The sequence below is a fragment of the Dendrobates tinctorius genome, unplaced genomic scaffold, assembly GCF_039654945.1.
Source record: "Dendrobates tinctorius isolate UK_male_01 unplaced genomic scaffold, ASM3965494v1 ptg000158l, whole genome shotgun sequence".
In the NCBI taxonomy this organism is placed as follows: Eukaryota; Metazoa; Chordata; class Amphibia; order Anura; family Dendrobatidae; genus Dendrobates; species Dendrobates tinctorius.
In genome coordinates, this window is record NW_027361825.1 from 2,955,845 (window position 1) to 2,973,612 (window position 17,768).

Sequence of the window (17,768 nt, forward strand, 5' to 3'; positions counted from 1 at the left end):
CAAAAACATTTCTACAATTCGACCTTTTCTTACTTTTGACTCTGCAAAAACTCTTACTGTTTCTCTTCATTCTCGTCTCGACTATTGTAACTCTCTTCTAATCGGTCTCCCTCTTACCAAACTCTCCCCTCTCCAATCTGTCTTGAACGCTGCAGTCAGGATCATATTCCTCGCCAATCGTTACACCGATGCCTCTACCTTGTGCCAGTCATTACACTGGCTACCCATCCACTCCAGAAATCCTCAATAATCAGAACCGCCCACTCCCGTCTCCAAGACTATACACGTGCTGCGCCAATTCTTTGGAATGCACTTCCCAGGTCAATACGATTAGTCCCCAATCCCCACAATTTTAAGCGTGCCCTGAAAACGCATTTATTCAGACTGGCCAATCGCCTCAACACATTAACCTAATCTATCCCTGGGTGGCACAGCCAAAAGTTTTATCATAACCAGGTTCCCCGCATCATGTTCCCACATGCTTTATGCATCCATTAGCCCTCTGTGTCTGTACTGATACACACTTAACATTATGGCTGGTCCATACAATCAGGGCAACTGTTACCACCCACCTTTCGTGTCTACCTCTTTCCTCATAGACTGTAAGCTTGCGAGCAGGGCCCTCATTCCTCTTGGTATCTGTTATGATCTATGTGATTATTGTTATGCTGTAATGTCTATTGTCTGTACAAGTCCCCTCTGAATTGTAAAGTGCTGCGGAATATGTCGGCGCTATAGAAATAAAATTTATTATTATTATTATTAATGTACTGTCTTTTAAAAAGTGGGCGTGGCCTGACATCTCACCTGTAGGAGTAGGTGGGACCCGCCCAAGTTAAAGATCTGTAAACAGAGTAAACCAACATCCCACACAGGAGGGGGGGGGTGGAGGAAAAGTTGTCTGGACTCTTCCAAAGTTTCAGTAACTTCACTGCAGCCTGAAAAGTTGTCATTAACCCCTGAGCTGCCTGACACCCATGTACAAAACGCACAGTCCTCTGCCGTTGCCGCCTCTTCCTGCGCCCTCTGGAACTGAAAGCGTTAATATCCCCCATAATAACCTGAGCAGTGTGAAAGCTCCAGCCAAAAAAAAAAAATCCTCATTTGCAAAATCCGTTTAACTCTTTCCTCTCCAGAGCAAAAGTTTTAATCCCAAGGGGGGGGTTTCGAGCTAACAATTATCCGTGCTCCAGTTCTTCCTGAATAGGACATGCTGGGACTTGTAGTGTGCTGCTCTTCTCTAGGAGAGGTGGTGGTAATGCTATTCTGCAGGAGATTAGATGAGCTATTTCCAGTATAATCTCACAAAGCTGCTCTTTAACCCCTTAAATGTCAGGGAGTTCACATAGCAAATATTTTCCATTTGTTACTATGAGTCTCGTCAGTGTGTATGGTGGGGGGTGAAAATTGATACATTGTAGTAGCAAACCTGAAAAAAAAACAACAACACACCTTTGTGTCAGGTGCTTCTACCTTGAAAGGGTTAAGTCAGGTAGTGTCCTGGGTGCACACCTCCACTCCTCCCTCTTGGGAGTTTCCTGGAAGGAGAGGTGAGCTGGCAGGGGAGGGTCTGTCCTGCTCCTGAGCACTCCCTTCTGGATACCAGTCTGCCATGGGGGCATAGGAGTTTTGGAAGGAGCTGTGACTAGTTCTGCATGTGCAAGGAGACCTAGGGGCCCAGTCAGTGCCAGCAACAGAGCACAGGTGGGTGGTGACAGCGAGGGGGCAGCAGGGGTGCTGGCGGTGGCTTACTGGTTGGCAGAGGACAGACTGGAGCAGCTGTAGGGGAATAGCAGAGGGTCTTGTATAGCAGAGGATCTGGGGTCACGGGAACTGGGGAAATGTTTTAGGAGAAAGAATCAGTGGAACAAGCCGGTAATCCCTGACTGCCGCAGGCCTCCTCCTTGCCTTCCCTTCCTACAGGGTGTTGTGACAGATGAGTCAGTGCTGTGAAAACGTGGACATGCTCCCCTTGTATGTTGTGTGCGAAACATTCAGCCCTGCGAAGGGCCGGTGACATGTAAAGCTCTGAGCATCAGGTCCCTCGGGGTTAAAAAGTTTTTTTGTTTTTTTCCTGTAGTTTTTAAAAAAATATTTACCGCTTAGGAATGTTTCTCGGTTTCCTCTTCTAGATATGTCTGATCTTTGCCGTCTCTGTTCCTCACAACTTCGTGGATCACGTCGTAAGTGGCTCTTCGGGGGCTCTGGATCTCTTCCAGCCTTATTTTCCCATGTAGTAGGGACCCCAGTTCTACGCAATCCACCTGGATCATCCCCTAGACTGGGAAAAGGGAAAGGAAGGCCGGAAGATGCGGAGTTCATCTGCGGAAAGTGCTGCCACTCACTGAATGTCTACCACCGCTATGACCAGGTGTTGTCTCGTATGCGGGAGCTGTATGAGCAGAGGTCCATCCGCCTGGTGAAGGAGAAGGAGAAGCTTTCGTTTACCCTACGTACTATTCACGCTAGGGCCTGGGGGCTTCCAGTACCCGAGTACCTTGGGCATCAGCAAGACCGTAATGCCTATGGGTATCGGGGTTCTTATAATGATCTCAGATCTCCGGGTTACTCTAAGTCTCGTAATAATTCCCTTTCTCCAGGATACCAAAATTCACGTCCAACATCTCCTTTTACGGACCGCCCAGGGTCCTTGCATAGTTCTTTGGGTTCTTTGTCTTCAGGAACTCCTTCAAAGTCTTACCAAAATCTTCTGGACCATGACCGCTCAATGTGGGAGCATGAGAGCTGGTGGGACAACCATGACAAGGGCTGCTCTCATTGTGTCAGGGGCGAGAAGTGCCATTCTTGTTCCTCCTGGAGAGTTTCCGATGCCAATTACGAGTCTGTGTGTACAGTCCCTCGGAGGAAGAAGCACGGCCGAAGCGAAGATGACGTCTCTGTTCTTCTAAGGAGCAAATCTCTAGGAAGTGTTGGTGGAGAGAGTACCAGCAGTAAGGGTTCCCTCCTCTCCTTATCTGCCTCTTCTTTGGATTCTCTTTCTTACGCTGGTGAAGAAGGAGATGGAGTTGTGTTTTGGGAAGCAAAGTCTCCTTTAGCCTCGTCTCCGCCTTCATCATTTTCTTTCCCCAAACCAATGGTGGGAGAATTGTTGAAAAGCTTGAAGGAAATTAAGTATAGTCCCATTAAAACACCGACAAAGAGCAAGATACCCATCAGGGGTCAACCGAGAGTTACGGCGGGAAGTGTGGAGATACATATTGAAGATGACTATGAGGGGCCACGGGTCGAGGAACCTGTGCGAGACTTCGATGCTTACATGTGCATTGGGCCTGAGGTACGTGATAGTAGATTGGTATGTTGGAGTATAAGCACATATATGTGACTGTCTCGAGAGTTGATAGTGTTTCATGGGTCAGGTGGCTAATGGAGGGTGCAAAGAGATGAATAAGACTCAAACTTCCCTGGTCTGGCATCCAGTTTGGTGCTCCATGGCAGCTAGACCAGGGCAGTGTTCAGTTCTGCACTGAAAATCCTCTGCCCAGTATCATCACGAGGCTTGGTCACCAGCCCAGCCTTGTGCATAAAAATGTGGACACTGTTGTCCTACTTTTTTCATGAGGTCCACCTTTGGTTTGATCGGTGAAAATTAAACCGGTAGAATAGTGACTCGTTATCTAGAGAAACCAAATCATTTGACATGAAGATGCTTCAATCTCTACTCATTGGTGCAAGTAAATTCAACGCATTTTGGGACCAAGGTAATCCTGAAAGCTATTGCTGTTACCTTCACCTACTGATGAAAATTGAAGCATCTTGATTGCCTCCTCTTCTCTGGATAAGTGGCATCACTTTTCTACCATATTCTTTGTGGTTTTAGAAGTGTTGAACATGCATTTCGCCCCTCATGCCACCAGGGCAGTGATGTTGCTTCCTGATGTTCTGGGAGCAAGGAATGGCACTAACAAGCCAATAAACGAGGGCACGGAAATTAACTCTTGCCCTGGGTGAAGGAAAATCTGGTGGCGATGTGGCTGGTCTGTCTAGTCAGTCCATGGGTGGGCAGCAATATTATCTGCCCAACTATGGCTGGCCTTTACAACAAAGTACAGATGTCTCGGGCGTGTCCCGGTCAAAGACAAACATTAAGCCAGACAACCTGTATAGTCTAAACAATGGCAGGACTAACTCCACCCAGTGTGCCACAATATAAACTGTGGAATTACAGGGGAGGAATCCGCACGTGTGCCCGCGTGTGATTGGCATATGACACCTCTTCATAATTGCCCCATTAATGGAGGCAACATATCTGGGAGATGAGTCCATATTGGTGACGGTCAACGCTCCGGAGCCAGTGACTGAGGTGCGAGGCATTTATGAGGGATTCCACCTGCATCTTGTATATACCCTGATCCAATAGGAATGTCCCTTGTATAATATACGGCGGGGAATGAGGCGTCCTAGTAAATTTGAGTCATTCCAGTAAACGTGCAGAGAACTGTAATATACAGAGGCTTCTTTTTGGGTGGCTCGCCCTCCTTGGCAATGACCGTTTTACTGCCCGGCCATTAATATTGTCACGTTGGCTAGTGGTGAGGGATGGTGTACTGTTAGGCGTAAGGACTGCGAGGAACTCCACCTGCGTAGTGGAAGATGTGCTGCCGACAATGACTTTTAGGCAGCACAGAAGATGCAAGATGCTCATGAATGAGTGATTGAGCATCTGCTGATCCCTACCATGGATAAATGGACCAATGACCTGTAAGGCCTCTTTCACACTTCCGTTTTTTCTTGTCAGTTAAAATCTGCCAAAATGGCGGAAAGCGGATCCGTTTGTAACTGATGCAAACGGATGCCACTGGACCGTTTTTTTGACGGATCCGTTGAATGCAGAATTTTAAAGGAACCGCAATCTGGGAAGGAGAGAGAGAGAGAGAGAGAGAGAGAGAGAGAGAGAGAGAATATATGAATATTTGTTTCCACCGCCAGAAAGGATTTCAGGGTTAAATCCCCGGCTGACTTCCTTTCTCCGGCCATGCGGATCCTACAGCCAAAAAAAGCATTGCAGGGTCCGTCCAGGCATGCCGGCGGACGCAAACATTTTGGCGGATCCGCAAAAAAACGGATCCAACGGATGGCCATCCGTCAAGATCCGCCGGTAATGCAACTCAATGGGGGAAAAAAACGGATCCGCTAAAAAAATGGAGGATCCGTTTTTTTCAAAAACTGGCGCATTTTGACTGATGGTCAAAAACGGAAGCGTGAAAGAGGCCTAACTGGCGTTTGGCCTGTGTGAAAGGGCTGTTAGGCTCCTGCCATGAAACATTCCCCCCCCGGTGGTCAGACATTCATCAGTCGTCCTTTAGGCTCTTCTCTGATATTAATGATCATACATGTTATACTTATCTCCGTATTCCTGTCCCATCTGAATTCCAGGTCTGCAAGACTCAAACATCTCGTTCGCTCCACATCCGGGAGACCATAAGCTGGCTACAGACACAGCTGAAGGCCGCGCAGAGTGGCAGCACTGAGTCACGGCAGCAGGTAAATACCCAATGTGTGATCGGTGGCTGTCATCACTGTGCTGCTATGTGCCCGCAGTCATAATGACCCCAAATCCACAATGTGATGTCATCCTGTGGTGTATCAGTCATTGTACATGAGGGGGAAGAGGTGAGCTGTGATATCACTTATTGTGTATGGTGATCCTGTGTTACCTACTGTATATAGAGGTGTTATCAGTCATTGTACAGGAGGGGGAGGAGGTGAGCTGTGATATCACCTATTGTGTATGGTGATCCTGTGTTACCTACTGCATATAGAGGTGTTATCAGTCATTGTGCAGGAGGTGAGCTGTGAAATCACCTATTGTGAATGGTGCAGCCTGTGTTATCTACTGTATATAGAGACGTTATCAGTCATTGTACAGGAGGAGGAGGGGAGCTGTGACATCACCTATTGTGAATGGTGGATCATGTATTATTACTGTATATAGAGATGTTATCAGTCATTGTACAGGAGGAGGAGGGGAGCTGTGACATCACCTATTGTGAATGGTGGATCCCGTGTTAAAATTCAGTGTAATCTCACTTTTGATGATAATGAGGTGACTGATCTCTACAAAACAGAGTGTCAGAGAAAATTACAACATTTTATATTTTTTTAATAATTGTCATTGCTTGGAAAAACTCTATAGCTTCTGTTTAGCACTGCCTATTGCTAGTGGCAGGATGAGTTACCCGAGAATCAATCAGTGAGCTCATTCTGAAGAGAGAGTTTGACTCTAATCTTCCCTCTTCTACTACTAGAAAGAGGAGCTGCACCTTTTGTTATGATTCACCCGAGATGAGCTCAGAAGAGGGAAGATTAGAGCCATAAACTCCCATCAGAATAAGCTCGATGATAGATTTTCAGTTGACTCATTCTGCAGCTTGACAACAGACTGTGTAAAATAAAAATTATGTGATTTACAATATAAATACCTAGAAAGTGAAGTTAGAAAAACATTTTTTTTTCTTTAAAGTGGTGGTCGCATCAGAATCTGAGATAACCCAAGTCCTATTTCCATCTTAAATATTTATAGAGGAAGCCACTCTCGGCATGTGGTCGTTTATACAGACTCTCCATTATATATATTCTATTTATATAATTGCCTTGTAATGTTTTCATTTCCTGTTCTGTCCAGATGTCACCGTATCCCAGAATTCCAAGAGGTGGAAGTTCACCGACTTCCATATTGGGACACCCAAGTGATGGGTGTCTCAATATGGAAACTGCTGGTGGTACCAACCTATTGCACGGTACCACCAGCGGAACACCGTCGTACCACACACTCGCTCACTCTCACACACATTCGCTCTTGCGCGGTACCACCAGCGGAACACCGTCGCACTGCACTTGCGCGAATTCCACGCAGACGCAGCTAGTCATTCGGCTGATCCTGGCGGCAGATGCGCGACGTGTCTACAAGCAGAGGAAGCCGGTCACGTTAAAGGGGTTTTCCAACGAACAAAAGTTCATTTTAAAAATTGTCTGTGTCTGACCGTGTACGGAGCATACCACATCTTGTGGACAGGGGAGGAAGGAAGCAAAAGACAATACTGACATTACAGCAGGGGATCACAGAGGATTCATTTTGTAAGGTAAACTTTTTCACTGACTGTTTTTAAACAATATTTTACCTCACAAAATGTATCCTCTGCGATCTGCTGTAATGTCAGTATTGTCTTTTGCTTCCTCCCCTGCCCAGGAGCTGTGGTATGTTCTGTACACAGTCACACAGGGGTGAGAGAAACAGAACACAGGGGAGTAGACAGCTCAAATGGGACAGCACATGAGGGGAGAACACAGCACAGGAAGGAGACAGCAGACAAGAGGGATAGCACATGGGGTAGAGAGGTCAAAGAAGAGAGTACAGACGGGAGAAGTCAGCACATGGGGAAAGAGAGTGGATAGGTGGGTGAGCACATGTGGGGGGGAGAGATTCTCAATGCTGCAAAGCCTGCCCCCATGGTGACATTACCGCCCTCCCGATGCGACAGCATCGGGCCTCCATCTAGTAATATATATCAGTCTTGTCTTTAGGAGACCTCCCCTTTAAGGCTGCAGTGTTACATCTCCCTGCACTTGTTGGAGCTTTGGTTTTACTCTCGACACTCCTTCCCTTCCAGGACCAAATGATCGAACAGCAGGAACTAATCCGAGATTTGATCAAGAGACTGACGTTGAAGGAGGACTTCCTGGAGGTGGGCGCCCGCGCAGGTCTGACCTACGGTGGTCTATGGAATCATGTTATGGTCCACTGAGACTTATCCTCTAATCCTCAGGACTCGCTGAGTTTACTGCTGGCACTCCCTGTAGCCTGTGACCCATCGGGGCAACTTATTACAGACTTTGTTGAAAAGTTAAGGGCACGAGAAGATCAGATACAGGTGACTAACAATGACCCCAAATTAGAGACCATGACAGGGGGACATGAGCAACACCAGAAGGCGGAGGAGGAAAAGGAAGCAGACACCGACTGATCAGTGTTACTGAAATTATTATGGTTTGATGTCTGTTTTGTCACTAATAAACTATACGATACATCCTGCTGCGTCCTGAATGAGGATCAGGCTAAACAGTGACGTCAATCTGCAAATGATAGAGGAGAAATAACTTTACATCACTCATCCTGTATTATACCCCAGAGCTGCACTCACTATTCTGCTGGTGCAGTCACTGTGTACATACATTACTGATCCTGAGTTATATCCTGTATTATACTCCAGAGCTGCACTCACTATTCTGCTGGTGCAGTCACTGTGTATATACATTACATTACTGATCCTGAGTTACATCCTGTATTATACTCCAGAGCTGCACTCACTATTCTGCTGGTGCAGTCACTGTGTACATACAGTACATTACTGATCCTGAGTTACATCCTGTATTATACTCCAGAGCTGCACTCACTATTCTGCTGGTGCAGTCACTGTGTACATACATTACTGATCCTGAGTTATATCCTGTATTATACTCCAGAGCTGCACTCACTATTCTGCTGGTGCAGTCACTGTGTACATACATTACATTACTGATCCTGAGTTACATCCTGTATTATACTCCAGAGCTGCACTCACTATTCTGCTGGTGCAGTCACTGTGTACATACATTACTGATCCTGAATTACATCCTGTATTATACCCCAGAGCTGCACTCACTATTCTGCTGGTGCAGTCACTGTGTACATACATTACATTACTGATCCTGAGTTACATCCTGTATTATACCACAGAGGTGCAGTCACTGTGTACATACATTACTAGTAGGAAAAAAAGGCCACTAAATTAACAATCCATCCAGCTCTATAGATGAAATTCCGTCCCAGTGATTCTAGTACTGATGAATAGATCCATAAGATCTGGTTTCTTAGGGCCTTGACTCGTTTTGACACTGTGGCCTGTCTGAGCAGAGAGAAGGGGATGAGCTGGCCTTACTCAAAAGCCAAAGAGAAACGGAAATGAAACGTCTGCAGGAAGAACTGACAGCGAGAGAGGAAGACACCGCACATCTGTCAAAGGTTCTTCGCGACAATCAGGACATCATAACTGTGAGTGGCTCCCAGGGGGCGGGTCTATAACTGGCATTGCCTTTCAGCACTGGAATCTTGCCAATCAATATATCGAGTTTCTATATTCCTACTATATTCATTTAGAATTCTTCTTGTTTCGTCCTCTGCTCCAAAAACTTGCTAGCTGACGCCCAATATATCCACTACCACCTCTGCCGTTCCCTCAGGGGTTGTTGTCACCCAGCTTTTCTAATGCTATCTTCTATTTAATCATGGAGGCTCTGCGTGACATCCTGGTAGAGAAGGACTTCACCATCCAGAGGTTAGAGGTGGCCCTGGACTCTGCAAATCGCTCTGCAGCCTCCCAGGATGCTCTGCGCCTCTCTGCTCTGCGGGAGAAAGATGCCCTAATCGCAGCAATACAAGGAGCTCTGAGCAGTAGCAATCAAGATGTCGAGGTGAGTGTGAGGGGCGTCCGAACCTCAAACCTCTGTGTAAAATATTATCTCTGACTTTCTCCAATAGCGAACCTCACATCATGGATATCTCCATCTTTGTTTCAGGCACTCGCAGACTCTCTCTTATCCCAGGGACTAGATGACTTTAGCACCTCAGTTCCTGGATTGTCTGCCCCTAATCCTCTAGTCTCCCAAATCCAGGAGAAAGGCCGTCTGCTATGCCAGGCCCACGCAGAAAATCAACGCCAGAGTGTTCATCACCAGCGAGACATCCAGGATCTACTGAATGCTCTTAATGAGAGTCAGACACTGCTCCAGGTGAGTCACGAGTGCTGTCTGTAATATAACTATAATACTACTCCCTATGTACAAGAATATAACTACTATAATACAGCCCCTATGTACAAGAATATAACTACTATAATACTGCCTCTATGTACAAGACTATAACTACTATAATACTGCCCCTATGAACAAGAATATAACTACTATAATACTGCTCCTATGTACAAGAATATAACTACTGTAATACTGCCCCTATGTACAAGAATATAACTACTATAATACTGCCCCTATGTACAAGAATATTACTGTAATACTGCTCCCTATATACAAGAATATAACTACTACAATACTGCTCCCTATATACAAGAATATAACTACTATAATACTGCCCCTATGTACAATGTAACTACTATAATACTGCCCCTATGTACAAGAATATAACTACTATGATACTACCTCCTATGTACAAGACTATAACTACTATAATACTGCCCCTATGAACAAGAATATAACTACTATAATACTGACCCTATGTACAAGAATATTACTGTAATACTGCTCCTTATATACAAGAATATAACTACTACAATACTGCTCCCTATATACAAGAATATAACTACTACAATACTGCTCCCTATATACAAGAATATAATTACTGTAATACTGCCCCTATGTACAAGAATATTACTGTAATACTGCTCCTTATATACAAGAATATAACTACTACAATACTGCTCCCTATATACAAGAATATAACTACTACAATACTGCTCCCTATATACAAGAATATAACTACTATAATACTGCCCCTATGTACAAGAATATAACTATTATAATACTGCTCCTATGTACAAGAATATAACTACTATAATACTGCCCCTATGTACAAGAATATAACTACTGTAATACTGCCCCTATGTACAAGAATATAACTACTATAATACTGCCCCTATGTACAAGAATATTACTGTAATACTGCTCCCTATATACAAGAATATAACTACTACAATACTGCTCCCTATATACAAGAATATAACTACTATAATACTGCCCCTATGTACAATGTAACTACTATAATACTGCCCCTATGTACAAGAATATAACTACTATGATACTACCTCCTATGTACAAGAATATAACTACTATAATACAGCCCCTATGTACAAGACTATAACTACTATAATACTGCCCCTATGAACAAGAATATAACTACTATAATACTGCCCCTATGTACAAGAATATTACTGTAATACTGCTCCTTATATACAAGAATATAACTACTACAATACTGCTCCCTATATACAAGAATATAACTACTACAATACTGCTCCCTATATACAAGAATATAATTACTGTAATACTGCCCCTATGTACAAGAATATAGCTACCACAATACTGCTCCCTATATACAAGAATATACCTACTATAATACTGCTCCTATGTACAAGAATATAACTACTATAATACTGCCCCTATATACAAGAATATAACTACTATAATACTGCTCCCTATATACAAGAATATAACTACTATAATACTGCTCCTATGTACAAGACTATAACTACTATAATACTGCCCCTATATACAAGAATATAACTACTATAATACTGCCCCCTATGTACAAGAATATAACTACTATAATACTGCTCCTATGTACAAGAATATAACTACTATAATACTGCTCTGTATATACAAGAATATAACTACTATAATACTGCCCCTATGTACAAGAATATTACTGTAATACTGCTCCTATATACAAGAATATAACTACTACAATACTGCTCCCTATATACAAAAATATAACTACTATAATACTGCCCCTATGTACAAGAATATAACTACTATAATACTGCCCCTATGTACAAGAATGTAACTACTATAATACTGCCCCTATGTACAAGAATATAACTACTATAATACTGCCCCTATGTACAAGAATATAACTACTATAATACTGCTCCTATGTACAAGAATATAACTACTATAATACTGCTCTGTATATACAAGAATATAACTACTATAATACTGCCCCTATGTACAAGAATATTACTGTAATACTGCTCCCTATATACAAGAATATAACTACTACAATACTGCTCCCTATATACAAAAATATAACTACTATAATACTGCCCCTATGTACAAGAATATAACTACTATAATACTGCCCCTATGTACAAGAATGTAACTACTATAATACTGCCCCTATGTACAAGAATATAACTACTATAATACTGCCCCTATGTACAAGAATATAACTACTATAATACTGCTCCTATGTACAAGAATATAACTACTATAATACTGCTCTGTATATACAAGAATATAACTACTATAATACTGCCCCTATGTACAAGAATATTACTGTAATACTGCTCCCTATATACAAGAATATAACTACTACAATACTGCTCCCTATATACAAAAATATAACTACTATAATACTGCCCCTATGTACAAGAATATAACTACTATAATACTGCCCCTATGTACAAGAATGTAACTACTATAATACTGCCCCTATGTACAAGAATATAACTACTATAATACTGCCCCTATGTACAAGAATATAACTACTATAATACTGCTCCTATGTACAAGAATATAACTACTATAATACTGCCCCTATATACAAGAATATAACTACTATAATACTGCTCCCTATATACAAGAATATAACTACTATAATACTGCTCCTATGTACAAGACTATAACTACTATAATACTGCCCCTATATACAAGAATATAACTACTATAATACTGCCCCCTATGTACAAGAATATAACTACTATAATACTGCTCCTATGTACAAGAATATAACTACTATAATACTGCTCTGTATATACAAGAATATAACTACTATAATACTGCCCCTATGTACAAGAATATTACTGTAATACTGCTCCCTATATACAAGAATATAACTACTACAATACTGCTCCCTATATACAAAAATATAACTACTATAATACTGCCCCTATGTACAAGAATATAACTACTATAATACTGCCCCTATGTACAAGAATGTAACTACTATAATACTGCCCCTATGTACAAGAATATAACTACTATAATACTGCCCCTATGTACAAGAATATAACTACTATAATACTGCTCCTATGTACAAGAATATAACTACTATAATACTGCCCCCTTTGTACATATAATTCTGGGTTTACTCTGGTCAGTAGCTCCTGTATGTGTGTTGCGCAGTGTCCGGGTCGTTCCCTGCACAGTATTAGGACCTCTGCGCTGTGGTGAGTTCCCCAGGACTTTCCTCTCGGTGTCGGTGCAGCTGGGAATCTGTGATCGCATCTCACATGTGAATGATTTCTAATAGCATTAGTGCCGGGCCAGTGACGCTTATAGACTTTGACACTCAGCCCTGAGTCAGTCAGTAACAAGGAGGCCTCTGAGTCCAGAATACAATGTGGCATCTGCAATATGGGAGGGAGATTTAGTTTCGGATTGGTTTTATACAGTGAATCGCTTTTTTGGAAGTCCCATGTAAATGCTTGGTTAGAAGGATCTGGTAATTCATTATGTGTAGTGTAGCAGAACTGGGAGACCTAATCAATGTTGTTTCAGTCAGTCTCAATGACGTGCTGTTTTTTCCTCCACCATGCTTTACACTGCATCTCTGTGTTTACATGGCTGTTGTGTAAAAGTTGAGCAGGACGTCCGTAGATGGTAACATGAGTCTCAGGTTGGCAGCTATAGAGGGCTTTGTGGTATTTCCTTTCTTTACGTTGTACCTGTATGTGATCCATCTCCATAACATTGTCCTTCACCTTCAGGAACAGCTGCAACATTGTAAGAAACGTCTGCAGGACGGGGCTCTGGAGCAGAAGATGCTGCGAGAGTCGCTGCGGGTGAAGGAGGGCGAACTGCAAGCAGAGAGACGGAGGCACAATGCTGATCGGCACCAAGTACAGGCCAAACTACTGGAACTACAAGACTCGGGGAGGGAGAAGGACCGGACAACTAAGGTGAGGACCACACCACCCTAGATCCTGGTCCACGGTCACCTCAATGGGTGAGGACAGAACAGACTGTAACACCCCATGAACATTTTAGATAGATCTGAGGTCACCACTAGGGGGAGCTCACTGCATATAGATTTATACAGCCACCACTAGGGGAGCTCACTACCTATAGATTTATACAGCCACCAATAGGGGGACCTCACTACATATAGATTTATACAGCCGCCACTAGAGGGAGCTCACTACATATAGATTTATACAGCCACCACTAGGGGGAGCTCACTACATACAGATTTATACAGCCACCACTAGAGGGAGCTCACTACATATAGATTTATACAGCCACCACTAGGGGGAGCTCACTACATATAGATTTATACAGCCACCACTAGAGGGAGCTCACTACATATAGATTTATACAGCCACCACTAGAGGGAGCTCACTACATATAGATTTATACAGCCACCACTAGGGGGAGCTCACTACATATAGATTTATACAGCCACCACTAGGGGGAGCTCACTACATATAGATTTATACACCCACCACTAAGGGAAGCTCACTACATACAGATTTATACAGCCACCACTAGAGGGAGCGGTCTGTATTCAGATTTATACAGCCACCACTAGAGGGAGCTCACTACATATAGATTTATACAGCCACCACTAGAGGGAGCTCACTATATACAGATTTATACAGCCACCACTAGAGGGAGCTCACTACATATAGATTTATACAGCCACCACTAGGGGGAGCTCACTACATATAGATTTATACAGCCACCACTAGGGGGAGCTCACTACTTACAAATATCCTAAGAATAGTTCATTATTTCAGATTTGTGAGGGTCTGACAACCAGCACCCCAATTAAGCATCCGTCACCAAGTCCCGCGTTCTCCGGAAGTAAATGGTGTATAGAACAGCACAGCGCTGTATTCTATCTAGTGGCTGTTCTCATGTACTGCAGCTCAGATCTCTCTCACAATTTACTCTAACTTTCTTGTCTTCTAGAAATTGCTGAAGGATGCGGAGAGCAGAGATCAGATCATCAAGAAGCTTCAGGAAAGACTGAGCCTGGGAGGGGGGATGATGGGCACGCTGTGAGGTAAGCGGAGTCCCTGTGACTGTGCACAGATGCCTGGTGCTGTTGTGTGGCACTGGCGGGTGATGGACAGGTGCACTACTCTGGTTCCTAGTGACATAAATGAATTATGCTGGTGGAGTAAAGATTTTACCTGGTTCACATGGCGGGTAATGAGGCAGGTGCCAGTTTGTGGCCTGTGAGTTTGGTCTGAGTCCTGATGCTGGGCTAGTAGGGACTACTGTGGCTTGTGGTCATGAATTTAACGCGTGGTGGCCCCCAACCCGCTTACTTTGTCAGATGGGGGCCCCCAGTTGCAGCCAAATTAAGACTTTTCAAAGCTTTTTATGCCAGAATACTGGTATAACAGCTCTGATGAAACTGCCCTTTTCCTTTTATTCCCGTTTTTTTAATCTACTCTCTTTAAAGCTTATATACCACACACCATACGGGGATGAGGGGACCCATTACTAAACCCTTCTGCTCCCTCCCGTCCATGGGTATCAAATTAAATATTAGTTACTTGAAGTCACCACTAGGGGAACTCCCCACAGACAGTCACACAGCTACCAATGAGTTCTTTGCGAACTGTATACAGCGCCCTCTGCAGGATGCATTTTTCCGGAATTCAAGCTGAGCCCTTTCAGGACTGCAGTAATTATATGTTTATATGTGACTTAGTGTCTCTCATCACATTTCCTTACATTTGTCACTGTCTTCTCTTCCAGATGTTCTTCTAAGCTACTTTTCTAATGGAATGAAACTAATTGTTTACCTGCTGGAGACTCAGAACTGGAATAATTTTTTTCTGGGTTGGGGTGGGTGGGGAGGGTTATAGTAACTTGGGATCATTTTTCGAAAGCTGGAGGCTTGATATATGTTTATGGAGGAAACAGTAGGTGACATATCTTATAGGATGTAAACTGCGGTGGGAATGAAGACGAGTCAGATTTGGAAATATAGAATTTGGAATGTTAGAGATCTTCTACTTGAGATATGCATACAGATCAGATGGATCTACTATGTGATGTCCTACAGAAAGACCATGGAGAAGTGATGAGGCATGAGCAATGATCCAAGACGTCCTATGTCCTGTTATCTTTGGGTCAAAAGAATCAACGCGACCTCATCTGAGGGCCAGGACATTATGGAGTTCAGCGGATCTGAGGGCCATGACTTTATGGAATTCTGCTGATCTGAGGGTCAGCACTTTATGGATCTCTCCTGATGAAACATATTCTGCCATGATGTAATCCTTCGCTTTAGTCTTTCCTTGGTAGAGGCCGAATATGATGGAGATGACATTCATTCCTTGTGCTGCCTTCACTCCTCTACCGGGTGGACGACTTCTGGACAGATAATACAACATTGTTCCCAGGTGTCCAGTAAGTTCCACCAGGGCTGGGATTTCAGGTCATCCTGTCAGACAGTAGAGGAGACCATAATGTCCTGATCTCACCTCCCTGAACCGAATCATTTTATTGGTCCTCCTGGTGTCGGCATTGGTTGTCTTTCTAGGTACATCACACTTGTGTTGTCTTCTGCCATAATCTAAAAGTGTCCAATGCCATAACGAGAGAAAACGCCATCCGGAGACTGAGAAGTTTACTATGAGCCTGTAAAGGTTCAGATTACTCACATCCCCTCTCAGGACACAGGGTTTTTAGCCATCTCTCAGGTGCTAGGTGACCGGCCTGTCAGCAATTGACTGCCTCTGCGCTGACTGCCATAACGCTGGTGCTCAGATCTACTGAACTAATGCTCTTACTGGTTGTAATTATTTATTTTCTGGGAAAGAAATTTGTTACAATTCTAATAATAAAAGGTCTATAATAATCACATGTAATGTCCTGGCATTTATTTATAGAGGATCGTGAAGGTGCTGGATTATCAAATGTTCCAAATTAACAGAAGTATAAAAGAAAATAGCACACACAGACATGAGGGATTCCTGCTCACCTATTTAAACTAAGCACATGTCCAGAACACAGTACTGAGCAGTGTAGTTGTGAATCCAGCTCCAGGGTTCAAGAAACACTTACTAGAAAGCAGCAAAACGTATAAAAATAGGAGCAGATGTAGGCTGATAACTTTTTCTTTAGTTTTTATGATCATGCACAGGATTTCAGTGCATCCTAAAGGCAGGCTAACTGATTAACGTCAACTAAAGTGGGTACGAAAAGTATTCAGGTACCCCTTTAAATTTTTCACTTTGTTTCATTGCAGCCATTTAGTGAATTCAAAAAAGTTAATTTTTTTCCTCAATGTACACTCTGCACCCCATCCCTGAAAAAAAAAAAATGTAGAAATTTTTACAAATGTATTACAAAAGAAAAACTGAAATATCACATGGTCATAAGTAGCGATGGAAGAGCACTAAAATGCTCAGGTCGAGTAAATTGGAATGCTTGGGCTCGTTGCTCGGGTCGAGCACCCAATGTACAGTGGGGGAAAAAAGAATTCAGTCATCCACCAATTGTGCAAGATCTCACACTTAAAAAGATGAGAGGCCTGTAATTGACATCATAAAGTATTCAGCCCCTTTGCTCAGTATTGAGTAGAAGCACCCATTTGAGCTAGTACAGCCATGAGTCGTCTTGGCAAGTTTTTCACACCTGGATTTGGGGATTCTCTGCCATTCTTCCTTGCAGATCCTCTCCAGTTCCGTCAGGTTGTGTAACAACCATGCTGGCATTGCTGCATGGCCTCCCATTCCCCACTCACCAACTTGCTCACTGCTCCAAACCATGCTGTGAATTCTGTTTACTGCCAGCTCCTTGCCTTGCCTCCTGTCTGCTGTGTTCGTTTCCTGACTGTGTGTATAGGGGGCGGCGCCTGAACTCTCTGCTTCTTATGGAGTCAGGGTGCACCTGGCTAATGTGTCCCTGACCAATTACCAAGAGCCCTATACTATTTAGGGCTGCCCCACCCACTGGAACAT

At 43.3% G+C, this 17,768-nt stretch overlaps 1 protein-coding gene across 1 annotated transcript; it reads left to right on the forward strand.

Moving 5' to 3' along the window:
* Window positions 1-1,465: 1,465 nt before the first annotated feature.
* Window positions 1,466-16,668, forward strand: LOC141051761 (uncharacterized). Its single transcript, XM_073548779.1, has 11 exons — window positions 1,466-1,550; window positions 2,133-3,295; window positions 5,395-5,502; window positions 7,629-7,703; window positions 7,785-7,889; window positions 8,912-9,049; window positions 9,289-9,468; window positions 9,574-9,786; window positions 13,554-13,745; window positions 14,758-14,851; window positions 15,556-16,668. Exons 2-10 carry the CDS (start codon window positions 2,135-2,137, stop codon window positions 14,848-14,850), a joined length of 2,265 nt encoding a protein of 754 aa, XP_073404880.1. The 5' UTR covers window positions 1,466-1,550; window positions 2,133-2,134; the 3' UTR covers window position 14,851; window positions 15,556-16,668.
* Window positions 16,669-17,768: the final 1,100 nt, after the last annotated feature.

What these genes read in the sequence shown, in the direction of transcription:
- LOC141051761 (XM_073548779.1), top strand. Translation starts at nt 2,135, where the DNA reads ATGTCTGATCTTTGCCGTCTCTGTTCCTCACAACTTCGTGGATCACGT. An exon ending in GCACTGAGTCACGGCAGCAG is followed by an intron (nt 5,503 to 7,628) that starts GTAAATACCCAA and finishes CTTCCCTTCCAG; the next exon opens with GACCAAATGATCGAACAGCA. An exon ending in CACGAGAAGATCAGATACAG is followed by an intron (nt 7,890 to 8,911) that starts GTGACTAACAAT and finishes CTGTCTGAGCAG; the next exon opens with AGAGAAGGGGATGAGCTGGC.